General features: G+C 37.5%; 2 protein-coding genes across 6 annotated transcripts; one reads left to right on the top strand and one right to left on the bottom strand.

The window, feature by feature from the left end:
- Positions 1-2614: 2614 nt before the first annotated feature.
- Positions 2615-19331, bottom strand: LOC139938581 (uncharacterized). 5 transcript variants are annotated; one of them, XM_071934160.1, is made up of 6 exons: positions 19194-19331; positions 14973-15123; positions 11443-11618; positions 6936-7051; positions 4179-4395; positions 2615-3701 (listed from the first exon to the last, which is right to left on the bottom strand). In XM_071934160.1, the coding sequence occupies exons 1-6, from the start codon at positions 19197-19199 to the stop codon at positions 3423-3425; spliced, it is 945 nt and encodes a 314-aa protein (XP_071790261.1). In that variant the 5' UTR covers positions 19200-19331; the 3' UTR covers positions 2615-3422. The 5 variants fall into 5 exon arrangements, with proteins under 5 accessions (XP_071790261.1, XP_071790263.1, XP_071790260.1 ...); XM_071934162.1 differs by lacking the exon at positions 19194-19331 and adding an exon at positions 19113-19191; XM_071934159.1 differs by lacking the exon at positions 19194-19331 and adding an exon at positions 17403-17522.
- An 804-nt stretch (positions 19332-20135) lies between these two features.
- On the top strand, positions 20136-24325 carry LOC139938735 (two pore channel protein 1-like). Its single transcript, XM_071934352.1, has 6 exons — positions 20136-20247; positions 21457-21551; positions 22226-22402; positions 23437-23550; positions 23770-23900; positions 24322-24325. Exons 1-6 carry the CDS (start codon positions 20136-20138, stop codon positions 24323-24325), a joined length of 633 nt encoding a protein of 210 aa, XP_071790453.1.
- Positions 24326-25123: the final 798 nt, after the last annotated feature.

Below are 25123 nucleotides of genomic sequence, written 5' to 3'. Positions count from 1 at the left end.
GTGACATTTATTCCAAATTACTGTTTCTAAATAAATGCGGGCTTTATGATCATAGAGCAAGGAACATACATGATAATATGATACAGCTGAAAGCGATACTAATCACAGCATATAGCACGAAGATGTGCAAAGCGCCAACATGATCTCTTAAGACGTTTTGGAAGATGTCGGTCCGCCTTGCACACACACAAGGAGTGACAACAAAACCAATTCAAATTTTAAACTAACTTTCCAGCCTCGACATGGAGGTTGACATGAAACTTAATAACATATGCCAAATTCGTGGCACATTCCCAGCATTAATACTTTGTTTCACATTTAACTTTTTAGGGCCTCCCCTAATACACAATGTGGGTGTGGCCTCAGCTCGATAAGGCACGCCCTTTCAGTGGCTTGAAAAAAAAACACCCAACCCTCTGCATTCTCTCATAAAAGCCTATGACAAAATTGTGATTCTTTCACATTATAATTATCCCCCCCCCCTAAAAAAAAGGGTCGTAAATCACAACACTTCGAAATCAAAAATCAAAAGATAGTGAATATTATTTTTACCCAGGTGTTTATTGGCATTGCTTTAACGATGTATCGTCTTCTCATTTTCCCTAGGCCTATTACCTAAACCATGACTTTACATTACATAATTATTATAATCCATCTGCCAAACTAACGGTTGTATTCTGCCACGTGAGATCTTCAGATATTAGCCAGGTTTCAAATTCGTTTGTTTTCTCTTTCTGGTGATTAACTAACTGATTGTCACACGGATCTTGACTTCAGCTTGCGGCTGGGTTTTTAGCCTTTTGGTGAGTAGGGCTTAAAGCCCCCCCCCCCCCCCCCCTACATTGGGTCGGTAAGGGAACGTTGGACGATTGTTGTGGTGGGTTTCTTGTGATATCATTGAGCACTTGCCAAGTGACGACAGGTTTTGGTGATGGTACGTCGTGAGGAGGATTAGTGTCTCAGTCGACAGGTCATGGTGTGAAGTTAAGACGGAGAGGGAAATAAAGCAGGGGTTGGTGTGGCACCAACTAGACTATGAGATGCCTGTTCCATATACAGGACAATTGCAAACCGTGTCTCTTCACGGCACAAATAAATTACCAAGCTCATGGGCGTCACGGGGATTTTAACAAATCTGCCATCATTTTATAAATGATTAAAACGCACGACGCAAACGAGTGAAATCGAGGCAGGCATTGTGGCTATTGGAAATCGAATAATATTTTTCAACCCAAAAGATATTGTGGATAAGTTAATTAAAAGAACAAAACAGAAATTAACAATATATTCGAATTTGTTTACGTTTCATGAATAGGACCCAATCAAATTAATGGGAAAAACTGGTTTACATTATCCACTATTAAACTCAGGCCTAAACCGTTTGTTTCAAATTTCCCATTGCGACATTCAGCCTTTATGGGGGCTCTATTAATAAAATGGTAATTAATAAAGTTTACAATCTCATTAACCGTACAATATGCCGGGTATTGTCAGCAATTTAATTTAAAGTCTTCGACAAAACGCGTTTGTCCTTAACCCTGAGGTCTGTCTACGACATTTATGAATTAGGAGCAAGACGGGATAAGACACTCATAATCATGACTCCATGTCGTAATTACTACACAGGTAGATACAGGTAGTGTCAAATGGATTTACCTGCTGCTGCAAAGTACGTCATGCAATTTAATACATGATAAGGGGCAACTGTATTGATTCACAAGGGTCCGGATTCATTTTATGTTATAAAAATAAAAGGCAGAGACATCAATTATTGCAATACTGTACTTCAACCAAGGATCCTACAACTCAAGCAAAACAAAAAAATCCAACTGAAAAAGACATCAATATCATCTCGTTCTTAAGTTCTTGGATTAAACCTTCTGTACTATTCACCCCTCTCATTAAATAACTTTAAGTACATAAGAGTTGAGATAGGTGGGGTCACAACCCTGTGTTAAAATTGCAGGGGAGAAAAAGAGAAAGGGGAGGCACTGTTGAAATGAGCGCCCTCTATTGGGCAAAATAGTACATGAGAATAAGACAAGGATTATAAATCTATAGTAGCAAACTTGCGGGTAGGGAGACGCATTTTAGTAGTCATCAAATTGTACTTTGGAAAACATAGTCATAACTACTGAAGTATCAATGCATGCATTTTGAGAGACACATTTTATTTTAATAACTGAATTATACTTTGAGGAGACATTTGGTAATACTATTTTATGAGGCATTTTTATTACCGATTCCAAAGATCAGTCATACATTCAATATTTCTAACTCATGGTTCAATCGATTCCAGTCACCCATCCCGACCCAAGAGACCCCAGCATTGTACAGGATCTTGAAAATCTCTCCAAAACTTGTAGAGCATACATGAACTAGCCTGGCGTCACCAGAAGGGGGGGGGGGCAGGAGGGCCACCCCCGCTCAGAATCCTTCCCCTCCCCCATATGAAATCACAGAAAACTGTTATTATAATATGTATTGAAATAAACGTCTTGAAATGAAAATGGAATAAGTCATGTCTCATTTGCAGTTAATTGCGCCCCCCCCCGTTCAGATCCCTTGCCCGACCCCCCCCCCCCCATATGAAATCACAGAAAACTATATTCTTTTAATATATATGGAAATAAATGTCTTGAAATGAAAATTAAATAAGTCATGTCTCCAATACAGTTAATGGCAAGCATAAATCTCAATCTATTGCACAATGATTATTTTAAGAAACATACAAGGAGCTTGAAATTTATAAAAGGTAAGCATAACACATTTGTTTGAAATGCAGGAATTTGTTTGTTACATTTGTTTTCATTCTTGATTCTTTTAAAAGAGTTCCATAAGAAACATCTCTCAATGTGAGTGTTACCACATTCAAATCATTCATCTACAAAAAACAGTACGGAATTAAGAAAACAAATTCTTTTAATTTCTGCACCTTATCAAATCTTAATTATAATAAGAACTCTGAAAAAGAAATTCTTAAATATTCAGTTAGAATTCCCAAATATAATGTACATAATTAAACACGACCTCTCCAACTTGGTTGGCACAGATTATTCATATAAAAAGCTAAGGGTATATTTTCTTGTTATTTCACTTAAAGACACTGGACACTATTGGTAATTGTCAAAGACCAGTCTTCTCACTAGCTGTATCTCAACATGTGCATAAAATAACAAACCTGTGAAAATTTGAGCTCAAGTTGTGTGCTTTCAGATGCTTGATTTTGAGACCTCAAATTCTAAATCTGGGGTCTCAAAATCAAATTCGTGGAAAATTACTTATTTCTCGAAAACTATGTTACTTCAGAGGGAGCCGTTTCTCACAACAGCTCCACATTACTCATAACCAAGTATGTTTTTATGCTAACAATTATTTTGAGTAATTACCAATAGTGTCCATTGTCTTTAATCATGGGGGTGTCATGTTTTGACAACCTTAAGCTTCGGTCTGCTCTGACAGATTTCATCCACTTTATTGCAGAAATCCTCCGTTAGTGGCAGACTACACTGATAGATAGCCAGATATCTTAACTCAGTACAATCCACCAGAAACTTCAGAATATCCTCTTCTTTGAAGTTCTTAATCTGGGCAATATTTAAGACTTGTATACTTGGTAGATGCTTGGTCATGTTGCGTAGAGACATGCTGGTTAGGTGAGTGCATTTACATACATTCAGGTCTTTAAGATATGGCAGTTTCTAAAAGAAAAAGAGAAACACAGACATCTTGGTTACAAATACATAATAGGAATGAAAATATTCAGAACTTTCAATATTTAAGGGTCTGAACACGTTTGGTAATTGTCAAAGACCAGTATTCTCACTTGGTGTATCTCAACATATATCAACATGCATATAATAACAAACCTGTGAAAATTTGGACTCAATTCATTGCAAGAAAATGATGAAAGAAAAAACACCCTTGTTGTACAAGTATAATAGTGTGCTTTCAGATAGAAATAAGGCTTCTGGCCAGAAGTCTTTAATTATTTTAGTGAGAAATTACCTCTTTCTCAAAAACTACGTTACTTCAGAGGGAGCCATTTCTCACAATGTTTTATACTATCAACAGTTCGCCGTTGCTCGTTACCAAGTAAGATTTTATGCTAATATATATTTTGAGTAATTACCAAACGTGTACAGTGATTTAATGACACTATTTAAGTTATGTCAAACCTTCATGAGTCTCATAAGAAGTTCATCATTTAGAAGATAACCACAGTATTTAAGATTAAGAATCCTGAGGTTTGGACAAGTCTTCATGATCATCTTCAAGGAGCCTGTAGTTAGATAAGTATCACTCAAGTCAAGTTTCTGCATCTCAGAACTCAGGATACACTCCAATGTTGTATTGTTTAGTTTCTTATTTCTCTTTAATCGATGCAAGATGTCTCTGTGGAGAGAACAGCAGAAGAAAATGTATCAGAATTAAACTGTGTGAGGTGGCCACTCATTAAAAGATTACTACAATACCAGATGGCCTTACAGTGTTTTATACTTTCTAGCATTTTGTATAAGAAACATGTACGTACACAAGAGATGCAATAGTATAAAATCTCCCAAACAAAGAAAGTAAAGTCTTTGGCAAAGTGAATAATACTGACAAATTAATATTGCTAAGAGTATAATTATGAAAATCAAGATAATACCAATGATAATTGGTACAAATGAAGCAACTAGATGCATAGAGTAATTTAAGGTCAATAGCCCTCTATAAATATATAGGCCTAAGTCTTGATTAAGTTAAACAAACTAAATACAAAAACATTATAGCACAAAAACGATATGTGTAGTAATTCCTGATCGAATAGAACAATCAGAATACAAGCAGGGATAAAGCAGAGAAAAGAAATTATGTCATAATTTCTGATCAAATTGAACAATCAGAATACTATACAAACACATTTAATATGGCACAGAAATGCAATAGCAAATCCTGATCCAATTGAGCAATTAGAATTCAAACACAATATAGCACAGAAAAGAAATATTTTGATTGTATACATAGTAATTCCTGATCCAATTGAACAATCAGAACACAAACAAATTATAGCACAGAAATGAAATAGTAATTCCCGAATGAGCAAATTGAGCAATCGGAATATAAACACAGTGTAGCAAAGAAATGAAATAGTAATTCCTGATCGAACTGAACAATCAGAATACAAACAAGGATAAAAGCACAGAGAAGAAATTATTTAAGTAGTAATACCTGGTCAGTCACATTGAAAAATCAGAATAGAAATACAATATAGCACAGAAATTAAAATTCCTAATCGAGTTAAACAATCAGAATTCAAAGACAATATAGCACATAAATGCAATGGAAATTCCTGATCAAATTGAAAATTCACAATATAAAGACAATATAGCACAGAAATGAAATGGAAATTCCTGATCGAATTGAATAATCAGAATATAAAGACAATATAGCACAGAAATGAAATGGAAATTCCTGATCGAATTGAACAATCAGAAAATAAACACAATATAGCACAGAAACGAAATAGTAATTCCTGATCGAATTGAACAATCAGAATACAATCAATATATAGCACAGAAATGAAGTGGAAATTCCTGATCGAATGGAACAATCAGAATACAATCAATATATAGCACAGAAATGAAATAGTAGTTCTTGATCGAATTGAACAATCAGAATACAATCAATATATAGCACAGAAATGAAATGGAAATTCCTGATTGAATTGAACAATCAGAATACAATCAATATATAGCACAGAAATGAAATAGTAGTTCCTGATCGAATTGAACAATCAGAATACAATCAATATATAGCACAGAAATGAAATGGAAATTCCTGATCGAATTGAGCAATCAGAATACAATTCAATATATAGCACAGAAATGAAATAGTAGTTCCTGATCGAATTGAACAATCAGAATACAATCAATATATAGCACAGAAATGAAATGGAGATTCCTGATCGAATTGAACAATCAGAATACAATCAATATATAGCACAGAAATGAAATAGTAGTTCCTGATCGAATTGAACAATCAGAATACAATCAATATATAGCACAGAAATGAAATAGTAGTTCCTGATCGAATTGAACAATCAGAATACAATCAATATATAGCACAGAAATGCAGTGGAGATTGACCAATCAGAATATAAACAAGGATATAGCACAGAAAAGAAATGAATGAAGTAGTAATTGCTGATCACATTGAAAAAATCAGAATACAAACACATTATAGCACAGAAATGCAAGGGAAGTTCCTGATCGAATTGAACAATCAGAATATGAACACAATATAGCACAGAAATGAAATATGTAGTAATTCATGATCAATAGAAATTACAGAATTAAACATTCAGGGTTATAAAGACATACTTAATTTCAGACTAAAAAGCATCATTTGTGGAAATACAAATTCAATGTAAGTAAAATTTCAAATGTCTCAAATATCAAGAAGCAATAAAAATACAGCAGATAATATATGAAACCATGATTAATTGGATGACATCAAAGAATGTGTGAATCCAGCCCTTATTGAAACCAAGGCTCAGGCTATGTTTGAAGCCTGTGACATAACGCACACATTTTCACAACTAACTCAACTCAGAGCCCAAACTATAAAGCCATGGAATCATAAAGGGCTGTTGATTCCTTGCAAGTGTGGGAGGACCTCCCCATAATGCGGGTCGACTAGTTCCACCATTTTGAGAGTCAATTCCTTCGTATACATATTGACTCCCAAAATGGAGAACAGAATGGGCCTGTGTTAAGTGGGTCAACAGTAGAATTCAATATTGGCTGTATAGTTTGTTTCATATTAGTTTGTATTCTCTCCTTGACGAGTGTGGTTAAGGATGTGGTATGACTGTGGTTGGGTGTGATAGGGGCATTCTCTATGAGCCACATACAGGCTGACGGAACGCTGGCCACATTGTAAAGACTCACCCTAGTAAGAAGTCATCAGGGAATCCATCTAAGCTGTAGTTAGTGATGTTAGTTGCCACAGTCTGCAAACATATCTCTAGTAGTCTCAATACCTTGGTGTTCTCATGGTATGGAAGCTGCAGAAGAGAAACACAATCATATAAACTCCATTATAAATATAATTAGACCTTTATCACGCTGTCACCATCTTGGTCATTTTATTTTATTTGTATCTTGTAGCGCTTCTGCGTCCCATATCCAATGAAGCCAAAGGGCGAGTTGGATTTATGGGACGCAGACGCACTATATTTTCCGTATTTCCACGAGCGCGTGTGTGATAACATATTTATCTTCAAGCAAACTTGGCGCGTGACATAGAACACACAAGACGCAGGTAGTGATATTAGCCGTGCAATATAGGTTTTAATCACCACTCAATTCTGCGAATCTGATTGGAGGATAAGCGCGTTCTTGAAAATACAAGCACATACAGACTTGGCAGTATTATGCACGATACACATTATCTTACAATAAATCCCATAAGTCTGTATGTATACGGGTGTATATGAATAATGTATGTTAACCATAAAAGCTCTTTCCCTTTTCATTTGAAGGTCGTGAAAATTGTATGGAGCACAGATGATGATCTAGTGTGGCATGAGATTTAGATCCCCAGAGACGATGTCCTCCCTTAATACAGTGAATGGTGCAGAAATTTCATCCGATAGTGCGCTATTTTTAATCAACTTCTCTCAGCCCATGTTAATCTGACCTGTATGGAAGGGGGGGGGCAACACATTCACTGGGGAAACAAAATCCTTATGACACACCGGGCTGTGTTATAACCTAAGAAATCATCCAGATTTTATCAAGAGCAAACAAGGCTGAGTGAGCATAATGGCTAAGCCATTTACAGTTTGAAATCAAGTTAGGGGTGTGGGTTCGAATCCTAGTCGTGACACTTGTGTCCTTGATAAAGATGCTTTACTTAAGTTGCTTCTCTTGTTTTGATGGAAACACACCCTGGTCCTTCTAAAGGGAAAGTGCTTTAAAAGGAAGGGGAGAGGGTGTCAGATTACAGGCTACTTGATTTTCATTTCTAGAAAACCCGCAATTTTGTTTTGTCACTTAAACTTTTGTGTGGATATTTTAACGCAGAGTGTGCAGTTTTGCTCACCACCTTGCGTAAAACTTAACATGCTTTGGTGAGCTAATAACTTCAAGGTTTTGTTTTCACATGGTCATTGTGTAAATTAGTCAGATAATCAACATAACACTGAAGGGACCATGGACGCAACAGTATTAGGCCTACTGCCCTAATAAACTAAGTCTAACTATTTAGGTATTTCTTTTTTAATTTGTGTAATTGTCCAGTGACAAAAGATTCTGTGAAATAAAGCGAAATTTGAGTCAGTTGAATTCCTGGCCGACACATTAGAAGCAGTTTTGCTAATTTACCAACATTCTGACTTACATGTATTACGAAGCAGAAAACAAGAACAACTGTGACTTAAACCACAACCCTAAATGAAGTATTAATCAACAAGCGTTGCCCACAACACCGATACAAAATCAGATTCTCAAGACATCACAAAAAGTGAGCTGAAAATATCTGAATGCAAAACATCTCATGTCATCTGTAAGTCTTCCATCAACTGTTACACTGAATACTAGGTCACCCCTGATAGGTTAGACTGGTACCGGTGACACTAAGAGCAAACCTCACCTTGTCAGGCATGTCAGGTCCTACCCTAATGAGGCCGGCACCCTTTGATCCAGAGGGAGAAAGGGTAATTGATGGAGTACCTATTTAATGAGCTGTCAAAAGATACCCCCAGTTTTGTCACAAGGTATGTTTCATTTATCAATGTCAATTTCCTTGCCCATTTCCTACTAGTTTGCCATTGCTGGTGGCAGTGTATGTAAATAAACAAATTTGGAAAGGTGGTATGAAAAGGTCAGATGCGATGCGTAAGGAAGAAATGACACATTAGCAGTATATTACTGAGACCATACTTCAGTCTACATCGTAGTCATCTATCTAAAATAACTGATTTAGCATGTCTCAGAGATGAATGCATGGAGGAAAACTCACTTTCAACGAGGCTGCATGGACAAGTACCACTCTTAGTATTGTGCTCGAAGTAGAATACAATTGAAAATAAATAATTTTTGGGGTTGAACAAAGAATTGACTAGAGTGGGATTTGAACCAACGACCTCCGGATTAAAGTGCCGTTGAAAATAAATAATGCAGCACAATTGCAATACAAACGCATGCGCAATGTACTGTAACTTGTAAATCTTTAGTCAATGTCCAAGAACATTTTGAAATATAGAACTTGGATCAACAGAACCAACTACTAAACTGTTGAACTCAATTATTTGTTTCTCCTGAAGATGATCAGAGTATTTTGATTGACAAATGGAGACCCATGGATCACATCTCTGTTCTACTAAGCAGGCCTGAAATTAATTGAAGGTCATGGAGACCATGCCCGCAGTTGCCCCTGGTATTGGCATTGGTGCCCCTACAAAGATTAAGATGTTCCAATTATTAGAACTGCCCTTTGCAAAATAAAAAACCCTTGCCCTCACAAAGATGAAACTCCAGGCCTGTCTTAGAACCACAACTTATCAAAAGAAAAGTTTTCATGTTGTGGATGCTGCCACAAACTAGTTTGCTCAGAGGTTTTGATATTGTTAAACAGCAACACAAATTAACCAAGCTTTGAATGTTACCCAAGAACTTGTGTAGTATGAAACATCATGACAAATTGGAAAGAAATTAAAACAGGCTTGTATGATACTTTGATCTCTCAGGGGTGCTTAACTTTTGTTCAAGCTTGTTTTTGGATGCTACCACAAACTAGTTTGTTTAGAGGTTTGATATTGTTTAACATTTAACAACAGCACAAAATAGCCAAGCATTTATTAAATATCATGACAAATTGAAAAGAAATTAAAACAGACTTGTCTGATACTTTGATCTGTCAGGGGTGATTAAACTACTTCCATCCAAGCATGGAGGTAGAAATCCAAGCTTGTTTTTGGATCCAAGCATGGAGGTAGAAATCCAAGCTTGTTTTTGGATGCCTTCCTCCATGCTTCCTCCATGCACAAACTAGTTTGATATTGTTTAAAAGCAACACAAAATACCCAAGCTTGTATGAAAGATCATGACAAATTGAAAAGAAATTAAAACAGGCTTGTCTGATACTTTAATCTCTAAGGGGTGATTAAACTACTTCCAAGCTTGTTTTCAGGGGGCGGGGGCACATTTGGTATGGTGTATATCCACATACCAAGGTATTCTCCAGACTGGTGTACAGTGTGTTAGGTCCAGCAATTACTTAAGCTTTTCCTGGTATGCTTGTTAACAACTAGGGCATGACCCAAGCATGTGTGGTTTACAGTGTCAGAAGAAAGACATATTTAGTCTGTAAGGAATTAACTTGAAGTGACCCATAGAGTGCTGAGGAATGATTTTAATCTAATTAGTAACAAGGGAGCAATACAGCAAGATGGCAAGGAGGTTGGATTACTGCACGCTTTGACCTATTTTAATTTTTCTTTCTTGAATCTGCTCTAAACTACAAGTACACTAGTTCTTACTTTAAAGTTAGTTTTGGCAGATAAGCAGGCTATGGTTCTTGGAAGGACCTCATAAAAATCAGACCACAAATGGTTTTAAGTAAAACCAGAACTGATTGAAAGAAAACATAGTTTACTCTATTCACTTACGAAAATATGTTTTATAAAATGGCTAAGAAATAACACTATTTCTTAGAAGAAATTTCTAAATTTAGGAGTAAAACTAAAAGAAGCAATTTCTAAATGTAGGAGTAGAAATAAAAATTATGTTTTAGAATGAATACCAAACAACTAAATACATTTGGCTCTACGGAATACGACAATAAACCATTTTTTAAATGTGTACCTCAGATGTTGAACTGATGGTTGAACAGTGATTAATAATAGTTTGATCTGAGGTTGTGTTGTGCAGCCATCTATCTCTGTCACTAGAGATTAAAGAAGTAGGCCATGCATGACATCAAGTCTCAGTTGCTAGCTCTTGGCTCTTGCTTACTGTCTGTACTCTCAGTGAAGGGTCATGGCCAAAACTCTAGCTCAACCTACTGTATGTAGGTGGGGCATGGCTACCATTTGTCTTAATGTCAGGGTAAACTAAACATACAGGAAACCAAACCTGATATTCATAAATGTAAGTATAGGAGTAGCAGCCGGGTAATGTTCCCCAGCAAGCAGAGTTCTAGGTCAACAAGATTTTAGTGTAGCTGGGCCAATGATTTGGAACTGCCATTACGGAATCTAATACTCTATCTGCATTTTGTTAAGTTCTAAAGACTCACCTTTTTCCGCGTTAATTGCTTTAAAGTGCACTATGATCTTGATGGGATAACCCTTTTGATTGTTACTGGTTAATGGGAAATATTGTTTAAACCAAAGCCAAGCATTAAACACCATGTGCATTAATTTACACACATTTAGTGGTGATGCTAACTTACCCGCTCAAACTGTTGGCCGAATATAGACCTGACAAAGACCTCTCCCTTCCTTGTCTCCACTTCATATCGCCTTTTGCCTCGCTCTGAGGTGGACTTTTCAAATTCTGTAATCAATGTTTCCTTGGTGTACACTGAGAAAAGTGGAACCATCATCATGTCAGAAAGCTTTACAAAACCTGCATAAAATGGAGAATAAGTTGGTACATTCATTGTGAGGTGTTATCAGTTTTTTACAAGGATACTGCAAAACTATTTTGGAAGAGTACAACAATTTTCAGGGTTCAAATTTAGACAAAAAATTCAAAATTTGTAAAAGGCTTGTACATAGCTAAACTGAAACATGGAGCGCTCAAAAATGAGAAAAACTATAACTCCCAGTTAAACTTAGAAAACCTCAAAAATCAACATTTCATTATTAAAAGACACTGGTAATTGTCAAAGACAAGTCTTCTCACTTGGTGTATCTTAACATATGCATAAAATAACAAACCTGTGAAAAATTGAGCTCAATTGGTCATTGAAGTTGCGAGATAATAATGAACAAAAAAACACTCTTGTCACACAAAGTTGTGTGCTTTCAGATGCTTGATTTCGAGACATCAAATTCTAAACTTTGGGTCTCGAAATTAAATTCGTGGAAAATTACTTCTTTCTCGAAAACTACGTCACTTCAGAGGGAGCAGTTTCTCCCAATGTTTTATACTTTCAACCTCTTCCCATTACTCGTCACCAAGTAAGGTTTTATGCTAAAAAATATTTTGAGTAATTACCAATAGTGTCCACTGCCTTTAATTTTCCAAAATGCAATAATTCATTTGTTTGATTTTGAATTCTGAACAGACAATGTCAACAGTGGCGGTTTTATTACACAGCTACAGTAACATGAATCATTAAGAACTGGGTCAAACAGCAGCAGGTCAGCCCTCATAATGAAGATATGTTTCTGATTCTTGGGAATTTTGTTCATTAATATAGACTGTATCTTGGCATTGGATTATATTTCCTGCTTGGAATGCATCAGAGTAGCAGTCTATCAATCATTTACGCTGTAGTAGCTCTATGAGCAATATGATATTGACACCTTAATGTAAGACATAGTGAGTGCTTAGATGCGCTTCCAATCTGTAGTCGCTTTGTACACACTTGCTATACATTAAAACATCACAATCAGGGGTTTTGTTTTGCATGGTTGCATTCTAGGCTACATGTTATTTTTAAGGTCAGGCTCATGGAATACTGAGTAAATTTTTGAAAATCTTGCTTTCAAAACACACGATCGTTTTGTAATATGTATTTATTTGCAATTTACAGCTTTTTGTCAGGGATAAATTGAATGAAATAAATAATTTTAAATAAAATGTGCAACATACAAACAAGTGTTTTAACCCTTCAAAAATGACACACCCAATATTATTTTGAGTATATAATATGGGCTCATTGTTAAATAATTACAAAAAGCTACATTTTTTTTTTGGAGTAAAACACTCGACAGGTTCAAGGAGTGATTTCAGAATACGATTAAATTATTAAATTGGCACAAACATCTAGGCCTACTGCTTTTAGATAAAATAATATTTATAAATGTTGTAGTGAAATTGATATTTGAACTTGAGTGTTTGAAAATATTCCTTTTAGAATAGCAGTTTGTCTGGACTAATATATACGAAGATCACACTGAACATCACACTGATCTTGTGTGTTCTCCCATGTGAGAACTGATTGTTTATTTGAATTCTGATCTTCCTATTTCACACTTTGCAGTAAATCCAAACATGACTTGATGACACGTTGATGACTGTACACAAGGTGCATCATCAGAAGTCAGGACGGAACCCTGTAGCCTGTTACTGTACATGTGCATGTAGTAGGCCTACAGTATAAATACTAAAATACAGCACAGAAATTTAAACTGGATTGCCAGTCCGATGCCAGAGATTTTACAATCTGACCATTAAATTCAAAATGAACAAGTCCTGCTGTATTGTGTTTTTCAATTAATTGTTTGTTCTCAAAACAATGTGTTTAGAGTTTGATGAAATTTTATATTCTTTTAACTTCATTGGGTATCATTTCTTACTAAGTTTGACTCACAAAAGAAGCGAGATAAGAATTCTTTTAGTGATTGTTCCACTGAAAAGAAAAAAAAGTTTAAAATACAAAACTGTCATCGTTTTATTCTGATTTTGATCTGTTCACATTTTTATTCTGGTAATGTTAAAAAAAAGAAAAAGTAAGCCTATAGGGGCTTACACATTATAAATAAATAAAAATAAAAAAGTAAAAAGCAGTGATGCTCATGGCGCTTCAACATTATGACCCCTGGTAACTAGGCGTTAAATCATTCCTTAAACCATCTCAGCCTCCTGGGGAGTAGGTCTATACAGCCTGTGCTGCCAAATATGTAGCGCACTAAGCTAAACAGTCACAAACTCTGCCCTCACATGTACCCATTTACCCCTGGGTGGAGAGAAGCTTAAATGGTTGAGTGCCTTGCTCGAGGAAACAAGTGTCACAACCGGGATTCGAACCCAACTCTGCTGATCAGAAACAACAGAGCTTGAGTTTGGTCCTCTTATCCGCTCAGCCACAACCCCTCTTTTTTTGTACAAAAAATGTCACAGCTAACATGTCATCAGTCCACCCATCTTTTTGCCAATACACTGTTTGAAAGCTATAAGGTTAATTATACAAATCTTACAGAAAGTGTTACCTTGTGCGACCTGTACTTCCGGTCAAAACAGGAAGTTGAATTGAAAATATATTTCCAGGCCTTGTTTTGAGAGGCCTTAAAAAAGTAGGAACTGGGATTTTGACATGTTTTCCAATATTTGACAATAATTATCGCATGTACCTCACTATGTATTAACATTTTTAATGTTCTGTTGATTTTTATTAGAAGTATAGAAGTACTACAAATGAGAACCGTTGTCTTAGTGAGTGTTCAAATAAAAACAGTTTGTTCAACTGTGTGTTTTTATCTTCTTCTCATTCAGATTCTGTTCCACTTACGAGATTTCTGCTTCAGTTCAGTTTGAGCTAAAAGCCCCGTGGTATGTGAAGGATTCTGCCCAGCCTCCACAATTTGATCCAGACTGGTACTCTAATGCTGCACAATAACAGCTAATTTTGTAACAAACTCTGGAGGAAGAGTAGGCCTAATTTTCTCAAGCAAGGCAACAAATGTTTTACATGATCCAAAAAATGTTACTCTTGAAATCTGAATAGTTTAATACTTTTATTGTGGGGGGTGAACAAAGAATTGACTAGAGTAGGATTCGAAACAAGGACCTCGGGATTAATGTGCGATGCTCTACCAACTGAGCTATCTAGCCCTATATTAGCGTTCTTTCTTCAGGTATGACAGTCAGAAGCAGCACCCCCGAACAAAGACATTGACAAATATAGGGAGACCGCATTATTAGGGCTAGAGCTCAGTCATTGGTTCAAATCCCACATCGTAAATTCTTTGTTCAACCCCAAAAATCATTTTAGAATGTACCTAGTTTAATACTTGAAAGTACTTTACCTACCCTTCTCTGTTACTTTCAGTCCTTCTTTAACTGCTCCATATCTTAGCAAATAGGCCAACCTTCTCCCAAGTTTGGAGTTGTTAGGGTCAGCATACAGAAAGTCAGTTTTACTGCCATTCTTCATCTCTTCTTTCCCACTTGCTGGTGATTTCTGTTTAACAAAATAAAACAAATGGCAACCCTTTTAACTTGATGATAGTATCATGTCATTGTCTAAAATAAAGCAGTTTTAAACCTCATACGCCTGAGCTTAATATTTATGCATGAGTTACGCCACAATTCTAACCCAACAAGAGGCTATAGGCGCAGCCACTGCAAGTAGTGGCGGACATGGGCCTATGGCCTCATTTTGGGTAAGAGTGTTTTTGTAATGTGCGGCGGACAGGCTGTCAAAGGAGGAGCTGAGGAGGAGAGTCGAAGTGGAGGGGATCGGCACCGTGGGGAGAAGGCACATGCTGAGGTGGTTTGGTCATGTGGAGAGAAAGGAGGATGCCAACTGGGTCAAGAGGTGTTCCAACGTAAATTGTGGGTGGGCCTACACCCGTTGGTTGACCGCACAAGACGTGGCATAGCTCCGTGACATACGACATGGAACTTCTTTTTCAAGGAGAAAACAGACCAATCCAGAACTGAATGGACAACGGCCTTAAACCAACATGATGAAAGCAGACACATACTGTACCACGCACAGGCATGAACGCGCAGACAATGTATAAATTTAAGTTAGCTGGTGTACGCATGAAACCAAGGTAATGCCTTACTTGTTAGCAAAAAGCCCGACACCAAACAAAGTATTGGTGCTGTTAAATTTCAATTGTTTGTTTTTTTTCAAGACTGGTTAGCATGCAAAAATAGTTTGTAGATTAGGTGCAAAAAGATGAACAGCCTAAAGAATGTTCCTTAAAAAAATACCTGCAGAAGAAAAACAATAAGTTATGGTGATAATTAAAAAATGTCTTGTTAAAATTTATTAATGGAAATAAACAGTGTTCGGAATTGTTCTTCAATGCGTGGTTATTACTTTGGTTGGTGGCTGGCCGCTGGTTCTAATGCACCTCACCTACGGCTTGGTCCATTAACACTTGGTGACCAGCCATGAACCTCGTTCCCAGGGGTGATCGGTTTTGCCGTGCCATTTTTTCCCAGAGTGCCTTGCTCGATCATCACCCCTGGAATTTGTTCATCAAAGTGTGCTAGAATCTAGCACATTTTAATGAGCGCATGTAAATTGTAATCAATCCTTTCTCTGGACGCACGCATGTCTTTCATCTTAAGGAATGTTTTTGTTTTTCTTTTAAAAAAAAACGTGTTTGTGCCATAAAAAATGCAGGCGTGATCAACACGCAAATCTTAAAACTCCGCGCGCGCGAGCACTTTACATCAAATGCATTAACCCAATTTCATGAACCAATCAGCGTTGTTTCTCAGTACATCCCTTCTAGTGGTAAGTGACGCGAGGTATCATTACGGCACGCTGCCAATGGTAGCGAGTCTTGGTCATTACCACTCAGTGAAGACAGGCTCTCCCCACACTGTTATTCCCAAACTCATTACATGCATTGTTGTCATAATACACTGTAACACTGTAGGAAGATTGGGAGGAATTTAGAACACATTCAAATCCAACAAATTTATACTCAACACCAGACCCAGTAACGTGGGCGCTGTATTCCTTTTTCAAAATTTTGATGACCACGAATAATGTCAAAATTTTCAAAAAGGAATACAGCGCCCCAGTTACTGGGTCTTACTCATCACTAGACCCACAGTAACTGGGGCACCTGTACTCCTTTTTTCGAACTTTTGTCATTATCGGTCATACTGCTATTCAAAATGTTGTCATTATCAGTCATGCTAGAAAAAATTTCGAAAAAAGCAGTTACTAGGTCTAATTGAACACCAAGTCCAAGTTGGGCATCTCTATACAATTTTGTGACTTACCCTGATAGTGATACCATGGCCATGGCCATCTGACAGACAGGGGAAAATGAAAAATTTTGCTCAGGGAATGTTCTTACTACTGGTTTTATGCTTGGTAATAATTGAAATAATTAAAGCAATAACAATCAGTAAAATTTCATTCAATTTTTGAATTTGTTTGAAATTGAATATTTACAAATTAATTTCCGAAACTGGCTTACCTTACGAAGTAGAATACTTTTATTTATTTGTATAGGCCCATGTCCTTACTTTGTTGGTCTGCAACGTTTCATAACATAGCGGGAAAATGATGAAACACCATGTAATTTTTTTGTAATTGTATTGTATTTTGTAGGCCTATTTATTATAACTAACACTAACAGTAACACAAACCTATCAACTAGCAACACACAAAAGTGACAAATTATTGCACAACTCACCGAAATTGTTGTCCATAAAATTTATGAAACCTAATGTAATAGGATGTAAACACAGTGTTGCACAACTCACCGCCATGTTTCTAGCTCGTTTTCAAGAGGAAGGAAGGAACGCCGGTAAAACTTTCACTAAAACCTTGACCCTAATTTGACACAATTGTAAAAAGTGTAAAATTATGCGAGCGCGGCAAATCGGTCGTCTGCTCGGTCGTCTGCTCACAAAATTAATTAACGGCGGTATGATAGGGCGCCCTCATTAGTTGACAATCGGCTAAGTTGTAACAAATTAATTAACGGTGGTATGATAGGGCGCCCTATCATAAGTTGACAATCGAGTAAGGCCGTGTTTGAAACGGCCACTTTGGCTTGAGATACGACTAGATCACGCGCGTCTGCCTATTCTTCATCACATGCAGACGCGGTGATCTAGCCGTAGCTCAAGCCGAAGTCGCCGTTTCGGACACGGCCTAAGTTGTAAAAACAAATGTAAACATGGCGGACACGATAAACTTTAGCAGAAATAATTGTTCCTCGACATGGTTGTGAGATTAGGTGCCATGCAAAAGATGAACAGACCCTAAATTGACCCTAATTTGACACAATTGTAAAAAATGTAAAATTGCGCGAGCGCGGTAAATCAGTCGTCTGCTCGGTCGTCTGCTCACAAAATTAATTAACGGCGGTATGATAGGGCGCCCTCATAAGTTGACAATCGGCTAAGTTGTAACAAGTTAATTAACGGTGGTATGATAGGGCGCCCTCAAGGGCGCCCTATCATAAGTTGACAATCGAGTAAGGCCGTGTTTGAAACGGCCACTTTGGCTTGAGATACGACTAGATTGCTCGCGCCTGCCTATTCCTCATCACATGCAGACGCGGTAATCTAGCCGTAGCTCAAGCCAAAGTGGCCGTTTCGGACACGGCCTAAGTTGTAAAAACAATGTAAACATGGCGGACACGATAAACTTTAGCAGAAATAATGGTTCCTCGACATGGTTGTGAGATTAGGTGCCATGCAAAAGATGAACAGCCTAAAGAATGGCTCTTGGACATGTGCTGAACAACTGTGCATGTTGGCACAATACACTGAGACACTGTGTGAGGAAGATTGGGAGGGAAATTAGAACACATTCAAATTCAAAAAATTAAAAATACAATAACATATCATTCAACACCATTCTTTCAGGCCTGTCACACCTTGACGTTTTCGCCAGCGTATGCCGGTGTATGAACATTTTGACAATTATGCTGGCATACGTTTAATAAGTTATGGGTTGCTGAAACACTCTGATATACGGCGTTGTAAGGCGAGGTCGTCGAGAAATTTTGTGCATGCACAAAAATTCTCGACGAGTACCACCAGCGTGTGGCTCATAATTGTTCCGCATTTATAAGTTGTAGGTAAGTTATACGATCATTTACACATGACCACATACGTTACTTGTAAGTTAATCATCAGTCAACATACGTTGAGATAATGTCTAGCGTACCCAAAACTTATTTCTAACCTACGAGTATTGGCTTTGAACCTACATATTTGACGTGTTTCGGACGAAGTTTCAGTAGAACTTCATTCATTGAAATTGTTTGAAACCGGCTTATCTTACTGTTTGTAGAATATTTATTGTTATAATGTACTAACTTTGTTGGTCTGCAGCTATTTATTTATAACATAGCGGGAAAAATAACGAAACACCATGTAAATTGTAATTATTACACAAACATATCAAGTCAACGAACTAGCAACACACATTACACATGTCACATTGCTTCCACAACTCACCTAAATTGTTGTCCATGAAAATTAATGAAAAATAATGCAATTATGATGATGTAATTGTAAACACAGTGCTGCACAACTCACCGCCATGTTTCTAGTTTTCAAGAGGAAGGAACAGCAGTAAAACTTTCACATACATCCCTACTTTGACCCTTATTTGACACAATTGTAAAAAGTGTAAACTGTGCAAGAGAAAGCTCCACGGTGTCGTCTGCAGCTAGCTCTCGGTCGTCTGCTCACAAAATCAATCAATTAACGGTGGTATGATAGGGCGCCCTCATGCGTTGAAAATCTGCTAAGTTATAAAAAAAAATTAACGGTGGTATGATAGGGCGCCCTCACAGTCGACTAAGTTGTAAAAATAATTAACGGTGAAATGATAGGGCGCCCTCATATTTGAGGGCGCCCTATCATAAGTTGACAATCGTGTTAAGGCCGTGTCCGAAACGGTGACTTCGGCTTGAGATACGACTAGATCGCTCGCGTCTGCCTATTCTTCATCACTTGCAGACGCTGTGATCTAGCCGTAGCTCAAGCCAAAGTGGCCGTTTCGGACACGGCCGTTTCGGACACGGCCTAAGTTGTAAAAACAAACTAATGTAAACATGGCGGACACTATCAACTTTAGCAGAAATAATGGTTCCTCGTCGAATATGACTGAACTTCGAAGTCCGCTGTTGAATCAAAGTGAGAACGGAATATCAGAGGGAATTAATGGTATGTTTTGCGAAAAATAACTAGTCTTTTCAGTCCAAGCCTACGGTGTAAATGTAGGGGCGCCCTCACAGTCGGCTAATTGTAAAAAAATCAACGCTGAAATGATAGGGCGCCCTCATATTTGAGGGCGCCCTATCATAAGTTGACAATCGACTAAGGCCGTGTCCGAAACGGTGAGTTCGGCTGGAGATACGACTAAACCGCACTTGCTGCCTATTCTTCATCACATGCAGACGCGGTGATCTAGCCGTAACTCAAGCCGAAGTCGCCGTTTCGGACACGGCCTAAGTTGTAAAACCAAATGTAAACATGGCGGACACGACAAACTTTAGCAGAAATAATGGTTCCTCGTCGAATATGACTGAACTTCGAAGTCCGCTGTTGAATCAAAGTGAGAATGGAATATCGGAGGGAATTAATGGTATGTTTTGCGAAAAATAACTAGTCTTTTCAGTCCAAGCCTACGGTGTAAAATGTCAGGGAAAAGGAGTTACTCCTCGACTAGACCCAGTAACTGGGGCGCTGTACTCCTTTTCAACAATTTTTGACTTTATCTGTCGATAAAGTCAAAAATTGTTGAAAAGGAGTACAGCGCCCCAGTTACTGGGTCTACTCCTCGACGGGAAATGTGTCGTGTCATGTGTTTGTGTGTAGTCGTCGTGGGGTTGTTGTTGTTTTGACGGGTTCGTTTTGACATAAACACTGACAAGTGTCACTGTCAGTGACATACCAGGATTTGGATATCTTTCCGTATCCTGCCACCACTTTTTCACTCATTTTTACAAAGAAAAAGGGATAACTCATTGAGGTAAATTAGAGACTATAATATTTCATATCAATGAAAAAACTAAAAAGTGAAGGCGTGATACGGAAACAGTCAGTCATCCATACCTCACTCAGTCATCTGTCTGCAGTCCTCCTGCTTTCAGGTAGTTTTTGGATAACTTTCCGTATCACTATCATGCCACCAAGAGCGAAGTACATTAGATACTATGTTATTTCATATTTATTGAATGAAAACTAACAAGTGACAAACCAGGAATTAATTTTTGATATCTTTCCGTATCCTGCCACCACTTTTTCACTCATGTTTACACAAAGGGATATCTCGCTGAGGTAAAGTCAAAGAAGTCCTACAATGACATTTTCATATTGAATTGAATGAAAAGGTGGTGGCGTGATATGGAAACAGTGAGTTTTTACTTTTTAGGCATGTTTTCCCCTTTATAGGCAACGTGTTCCCTTTTTAGTTTTAATAAGAAAGACTCTGCTTGCTTTGGTAGTCTAAATAGGTAAACATTTAAATCCATGACCTTTGCCATTCTATAGCACTCTTACCAACCACTACTAGCTAGACTGACAGAGTTGCCATGTGAGTTTCAAATCATACATTTAGCAGAAGGTAGCCTACCCCAATGATTTGTCTATATGTTAAAGTTACAATGATGGCAAAGAATATTATTTAGTTTAACCCTTACACCAACAACTTTAAAATTAATCCTGATGCAAATTTAACATCCACTAAGTTAATCATAAAGAGAACTTGTTTCAATTCAGTGTGCTTTGAACAAACTAGCATAAATAATATACTTACTATTGTTTCTTTTGTTATGATTATTGCTTTGACCAGAAGATGACATCTCAGTTAATACAGATGATACAAATGAGGAGAGTGCAGCGACACATTGGCAACTCAACTATCAAGAAGCTGCCATTTATCTCAAGGTCAGACATGAAAGATGTACTGTGGTAGCCCAAAATACCCCTGGGCATTATAATCTTAAAATGTCCCTAAACATTGGCCCAGGGCCTAGCCTTGGTAGGACGTCAGTCAGTGCCACTGCACCGCAACGGAGGAGTCCAACCTGGGCTAGCCCAGGGCCCCAGAAGAATGTTGACCAAGGATGTCCCTCAACACCACTGACTAGTTTTTATGCTGTAATGACTATTGTGAATAAACATCTTTAATCTATCTATCATCATCTAATAAAGCACCCAAAATGTCTAAAGCCGTTAATTTTCCCATTTAACAGAAAACCTGGATACACAGGCAGCCGACTGGTCAAACTACATGTTAGGCCTGTATTGTTGTCAAGGTTGAGAGAGATCAAGTGCAATGGAACCTTCCTTTGAAGTATGCATTGGTCACACTTTTTGTCAACTTTAATAATATGATGAAACATCACGTCTTTTTGTACCATGGGGCTGATTTTGTATGATGATGTGATACGCATTTCTGCTTCCCCGAGTGCACCACTATATGTGGCTCATTGTAAGGGTTAATTGGTACAACTTGTGTAGTGGTGATTGTTCTTTGTTTTTAATGTATGACAGTGATAGAGAAAACTTTTTCCTTTAAAATTATTGACTCTTTTTTCCACTGATCTTTGATTTTCTAGGAAGGAGAGAATAATGAGCATTTTACGACCCATCCCAAGAATCAAGATGCATTACCAGCCTACATCTTGGTTCATAATGTGTGGTTCTATTTGATGGACTTTACAGCTGCTTTCCTTCTACTGGGACTTGCTTTGTGTGAGAATCCTGCTGTGCCTGTGTTCCAACTCCCAGAAATAGTAAGAATTATCAAGTTTAAAATGTATAATGACATTCTTAAACAAACAGTTTTCAGCCAAACTAATTGGTTCTTATACCCACAATGAGAGGATTGGGGCAACAGTCTGTTAAATTAAAGACAATCAACAGGACCTAAAACTACACTCTCAAACTACACTATAAAAAGAAATTACAAGTTTGGCTTATGTGAGGAAAAAAGTCAAACCCACATTTCAATTCCTGTAATCACTACAATGCAAAGCTTCAAATCTTGTTTTAATTTTTAATTTTTTATTAATTTTTTTTTTTTTTTTTTTGTCATGCCAGAGCAACAATGTCAGATCTCAGTATACTCCCCCAGGTTATTAATCAAGTGACATCATTTCAGTCTTTCAAATTCACATAATAACAATATTTAGGAATTGTTGTCATTATTGAATCTTTTAGGAGAATATTACATTGTTGAACCATGGAGGAAGGAAGAGAAGGAGCTGGAACGATGGGACTTCAAAAGTCGAACCCGTGGTACCGCAACCGTTTAACGACACCTCGTAATCACCCACATACCTTACACAGACAATGAGCGACCTGGCGTATGTGAGTTTGCGCGTGCGCACTTGGTTCTTCACTCAACTATGGTGTTGTATGTCGTATGGATATAATACAGAAAAACAACTTTTTTGAGACCTGATAAAAATTGTGTACACTTGTGCTCACCAAATCGAAAAACACAATTGAATACCAACCACCCTCGTGTGCTAATACCCAAATTTTGAACCACCGCTAGTGACCGGAAAGTCACAAAAAATGTATTCAACTTTACACGCAGGCAAGAGCGCAGACTGGCGGTACCACACGTTCTGTACAAAGAGATTTAATCCTACTCCTTAATCGGCCGTCCAGCTGGAGGTCTCCTATCTTTTTCCACTGGTCAGACAGGGGCATTGTCAGAGTATTCTTTTGTTAATCTGCAGTTTTGCGGGTCGTTCGAACTCCTTCTCTTCCTTCCTCCATGGTTGAACTGACACAAGGATTTGTTCTATGATGTTTTCAGATCCATGGTTTGTTAGAGCTGTTCTTACTGACCATCACTGCTATTGGTCTTGGACTAAAGGTCAGATGGTTAGGAATCAAGAAATTCATCACTCATAAGAGAACTTTATTCAAGGTAATCAACACATTTATTCAGTCAGGGTTTTTTGAGCCAAAATAATACTGAGTTTAATTATACTAGCGGCTTGTTGGGGGTTTTCACATTTTTATAACTGTGACCTATAAAGTCTCTGTAGGCAGTATTAAGTGAACATTAAAACCTTTGTTAAATTCGTGTGCCAATACTCCTTGTCAAATGAAATGAGTTTAAATGGTATTTTGCCTATTCCTCTAGACTATCGTTCTGCTTGTGATGTATTGTGAAGCCATCACAGTTCTAGTCCGTCAGAAGAGTCATTTTAGAATCACCAGATCCTTCCGACCATTCTTCTTGATTGATTGTCATTATTGTGGAGGTGTTAGAAGGTAAGACATCTCTTCTATGCAAGTTTCTTAGCCTGTTTCAGTGTATCACAGGGGATGAACCTTGATCGTTCCCACCGGTAGTTGATTTCCAGTGCTTAGTACGAAACCGCTGCAGGTTCAAGGGAACAGTGGAGAATTGTTTCTTATTTGACCAACTGTTCGTTTGCTTATTAAACTATGCAGACTCCGTCGTAATATTGTTTGAAGATGACAACAGAACTTTTTGAAGAGGAATAATAATAATACCAAGGTTTAACAAAATAATTGTTGCACGCTGTGACTGGGGTCCATGGGTTTTGTATGAATGTTGTGCCAGATGTAGGCCAAAATGTGTGGAATGGCAATGTTTAGACAATTTTCAAAAAATCTTTTGACATGCAAATTGCAGAGATCCCAAGATTCTTTTTTCATTTGTCATTAGATGAAACCTGTTCCAACATCCGGTTGCCAGAAAAAAAAGTTGTTTGATGTTGGCGCATGGCGCGCGAGGTTATGGAGATGCGAAAACGCAACATATTGGTAAAATTTTAACTTTGACCTCTATTGTCTCTCTGCGCCAACGAGATCCCACGCACTTTGCACTTTAATTTGTTTTAGGGATGCAAACTCTTTCATGTGAACTTGTTCAATTCATGGGATCTTATAGGCGCATTGAGTTATGAGGCGTTGAAAATGGCACGAGGGCACTGTTCGTCAAAGGTTCAGGTGCGCGTAACATGACGGGCCAACGAGACCCCAAATTTTTTTTCCCACTTTTGTTATAAGCCCAACTGGATGTTTCAAAAAATGTTTTACTTTTTTTGGGATGACCTTGGCGCACATTTTTGTGTTTACAGGGAATGTACTACTCATTTCACAAGGGCTTTTTGGCCCAAACTTTGATAACGGTTAACTCCAAAACCGAAAGCGTCAGCAAACTAATATTTTGGATTTATTCGTTTGGTATGATAATGTATCACTCTAATTTTTTAGAAGAAGATCTGAGAACCCATGAATCACCACTTGGTACATTCTTACAGGCAGGGACTCTTAAGTAAGGTGACTTATGTCCTACTTTCACGATCTTTTTTTGCTCTTTCTTAATATTAAGATTTGCTTGTATTTTCTTTTGTTATTATTCACATTTTGCAGTTTTTTTATTTTATATTTGGCTGTCTTTGAACTCCACACCTTCAAGCTACTACTGGTAAGAATTAAACTAATTAAACTAAGCTACTTCTAAA

This window comes from Asterias amurensis, chromosome 6 (genome assembly GCF_032118995.1).
Source record: "Asterias amurensis chromosome 6, ASM3211899v1".
Lineage (NCBI taxonomy): Eukaryota > Metazoa > Echinodermata > Asteroidea > Forcipulatida > Asteriidae > Asterias > Asterias amurensis.
Note: the sequence above shows the minus strand (reverse complement) of the source record. Positions and strands in the feature narration are given on the sequence as shown.

Bases quoted from the DNA above. Each gene is read 5' to 3' on its own strand.
- LOC139938581 (XM_071934160.1), bottom strand. The intron at 7,052-11,442 runs GTAAGTTAGCAT...TCTCTTCTGCAG, and splicing joins TCGGCCAACAGTTTGAGCGG to CTTCCATACCATGAGAACAC. The intron at 3,702-4,178 runs GTTTGACATAAC...TTTTTCTTTTAG, and splicing joins TTCTTATGAGACTCATGAAG to AAACTGCCATATCTTAAAGA.
- LOC139938735 (XM_071934352.1), top strand. From the start codon at position 20,136: ATGGCGGACACGACAAACTTTAGCAGAAATAATGGTTCCTCGTCGAAT. The intron at 21,552-22,225 runs GTCAGACATGAA...TTGATTTTCTAG, and splicing joins AAGCTGCCATTTATCTCAAG to GAAGGAGAGAATAATGAGCA. The intron at 22,403-23,436 runs GTAAGAATTATC...TGATGTTTTCAG, and splicing joins TGTTCCAACTCCCAGAAATA to ATCCATGGTTTGTTAGAGCT.